This window comes from Nansenia antarctica (genome assembly GCF_963989245.1).
Source record: "Nansenia antarctica genome assembly, chromosome: 9".
Lineage (NCBI taxonomy): Eukaryota > Metazoa > Chordata > Actinopteri > Argentiniformes > Microstomatidae > Nansenia > Nansenia antarctica.
The window spans coordinates 45,272,347-45,274,846 of NC_137679.1; the positions used below are offsets into that span (position 1 = coordinate 45,272,347).

Consider the following 2,500-nt stretch of genomic DNA (forward strand, 5'->3'; position numbering starts at 1 on the left):
ATTCTGGAACCTCTGTCTGTCTCCTAACATTCTGGAACTCTCTGTCTGTCTCCTAACATTCTGGAACTCTCTGTCTGTCTGTCTCCTAACATTCTGGAACTCTCTGTCTGTCTCCTAACATTCTGGAACTCTCTGTCTGTCTCCTAACATTCTGGAACTCTCTGTCTGTCTGTCTCCTAACATTCTGGAACTCTCTGTCTGTCTCCTAACATTCTGGAACTCTCTGTTTGTCTCCTAACATTCTGGAACTCTCTGTCTCCTAACATTCTGGAACTCTCTGTCTGTCTCCTAACATTCTGGAACTCTCTGTCTGTCTCCTAACATTCTGGAACTCTCTGTCTGTCTGTCTCCTAACATTCTGGAACTCTCTGTCTGTCTCCTAACATTCTGGAACTCTCTGTCTGTCTCCTAACATTCTGGAACTCTCTGTCTGTCTCCTAACATTCTGGAACTCTCTGTCTGTCTCCTAACACTCTGGAACTCTCTGTCTGTCTCCTAACATTCTGGAACTCTCTGTCTGTCTCCTAATATAATAATATCAACAATCCCTCCACTTTCATATCCAGTCTTCAAACACACCTTTTCACATAAGGCATATCTGGTTGATCTGCTGTATTTAGTTTGTTGTTATATCTCACTGCTTAGTTGATTGTAGAATGTTCTGATATGTGGTTTTAACTGTGTCTGGTAAGGTGTCCTTCAGAGCCTTGCTAGGCGCCCCTAAATAACATGTGTTATTATTCTTATTGTGTGTGTGTGTGTGTGTGTGTGTGTGTCTGTGTGTGTGTGTGTATGTGTGTGTGTGTGTGTGTGTGTGTTTGTGTGTGTCTGTGTCTGTGTCTGTGTCTGTCTGTCTGTCTGTGTGTGTGTGTGTGTGTGTGTGTGTGTGTGTGTGTGTGTGTATGTGTGTGTGTGTGTGTGTGTGTGTCTGTGTGTGTCTGTGTGTGTGTGTGTGTGTGTGTGTGTGTGTGTGTGTGTGTGCGTGAGTCTGTGTGTGTGTGTGTGTGTGTGTGTGTGTATGTGTGTGTGTGTGTGTGTGTGTGTGTGTGTGTGTGTGTGTGTGTGTCTGTGTGTGTGTCTGTGTGTCTGTGTGTGTGTGTGTGTGTGTGTGTGTGTGTGTGTGTGTGTGTAGTTTGTGACGGGCACGTCCAGTATTCCGTACGAGGGCTTCTCCTCCCTGAGAGGCAGCAACGGGCCCCGCAGGTTCTGTGTGGAGAAGTGGGGCAAAGTCACCTCCCTGCCCAGGTACACACTACTACACACCTAACACACACCTCCCTGCCCAGGTACACACGACTACACACCTAACACACACCTCCCTGCCCAGGTACACACTACTACACACCTAACACACACCTCCCTACCCAGGTACACACTACTACACACCTAACACACACCTCCCTACCCAGGTACACACGACTACACACCTAACACACACCTCCCTGCCCAGGTACACACTACTACACACCTAACACACACCTCCCTGCCCAGGTACACACTACTACACACCTAACACACACCTCCCTGCCCAGGTACACACTACTACACACCTAACACACACCTCCCTACCCAGGTACACACTACTACACACCTAACACACACCTCCCTGCCCAGGTACACACTACTACACACCTAACACACACCTCCCTACCCAGGTACACACTACTACACACCTAACACACACCTCCCTGCCCAGGTACACACTACTACTACACACCTAACACACACCTCCCTACCCAGGTACACACTACTACACACCTAACACACACCTCCCTACCCAGGTACACACTACTACACACCTAACACACACCTCCCTGCCCAGGTACACACTACTACACACCTAACACACACCTCCCTACCCAGGTACACACTACTACACACCTAACACACACCTCCCTGCCCAGGTACACACTACTACTACACACCTAACACACACCTCCCTGCCCAGGTACACACTACTACACACCTAACACACACCTCCCTACCCAGGTACACACTACTACACACCTAACACACACCTCCCTACCCAGGTACACACACACACACACACACACACCTCCCTGCACAGGTACACACTACTACACACCTAACACACACCTCCCTGCCCAGGTACACACGACTACACACCTAACACACACCTCCCTGCACAGGTACACACGACTACACACCTAACACACACCTCCCTGCCCAGGTACACACGACTACACACCTAACACACACCTCCCTGCCCAGGTACACACTACTACACACCTAACACACACCTCCCTGCCCAGGTACACACTACTACACACCTAACACACACCTCCCTGCCCAGGTACACACTACTACACACCTAACACACACCTCCCTACCCAGGTACACACGACTACACACCTAACACACACCTCCCTGCCCAGGTACACACTACTACACACACACACACACCTCCCTGCCCAGGTACACACTACTACACGCCTAACACACACCTCCCTGCCCAGGTACACACGACTACACACCTAAC

At 49.7% G+C, this 2,500-nt stretch overlaps 1 protein-coding gene across 1 annotated transcript in view; it reads left to right on the forward strand.

Moving 5' to 3' along the window:
* The window catches only part of hecw2b (HECT, C2 and WW domain containing E3 ubiquitin protein ligase 2b), a gene marked incomplete at both ends in the record, with an annotated part of 39,876 nt that overhangs the window by 37,135 nt on the left and 241 nt on the right, over nucleotides 1-2,500 (forward strand). Inside the window, 1 exon segment of the mRNA XM_080539846.1 lies at nucleotides 1,133-1,245. Coding sequence (XP_080395972.1) covers nucleotides 1,133-1,245 — 113 coding nt within the window.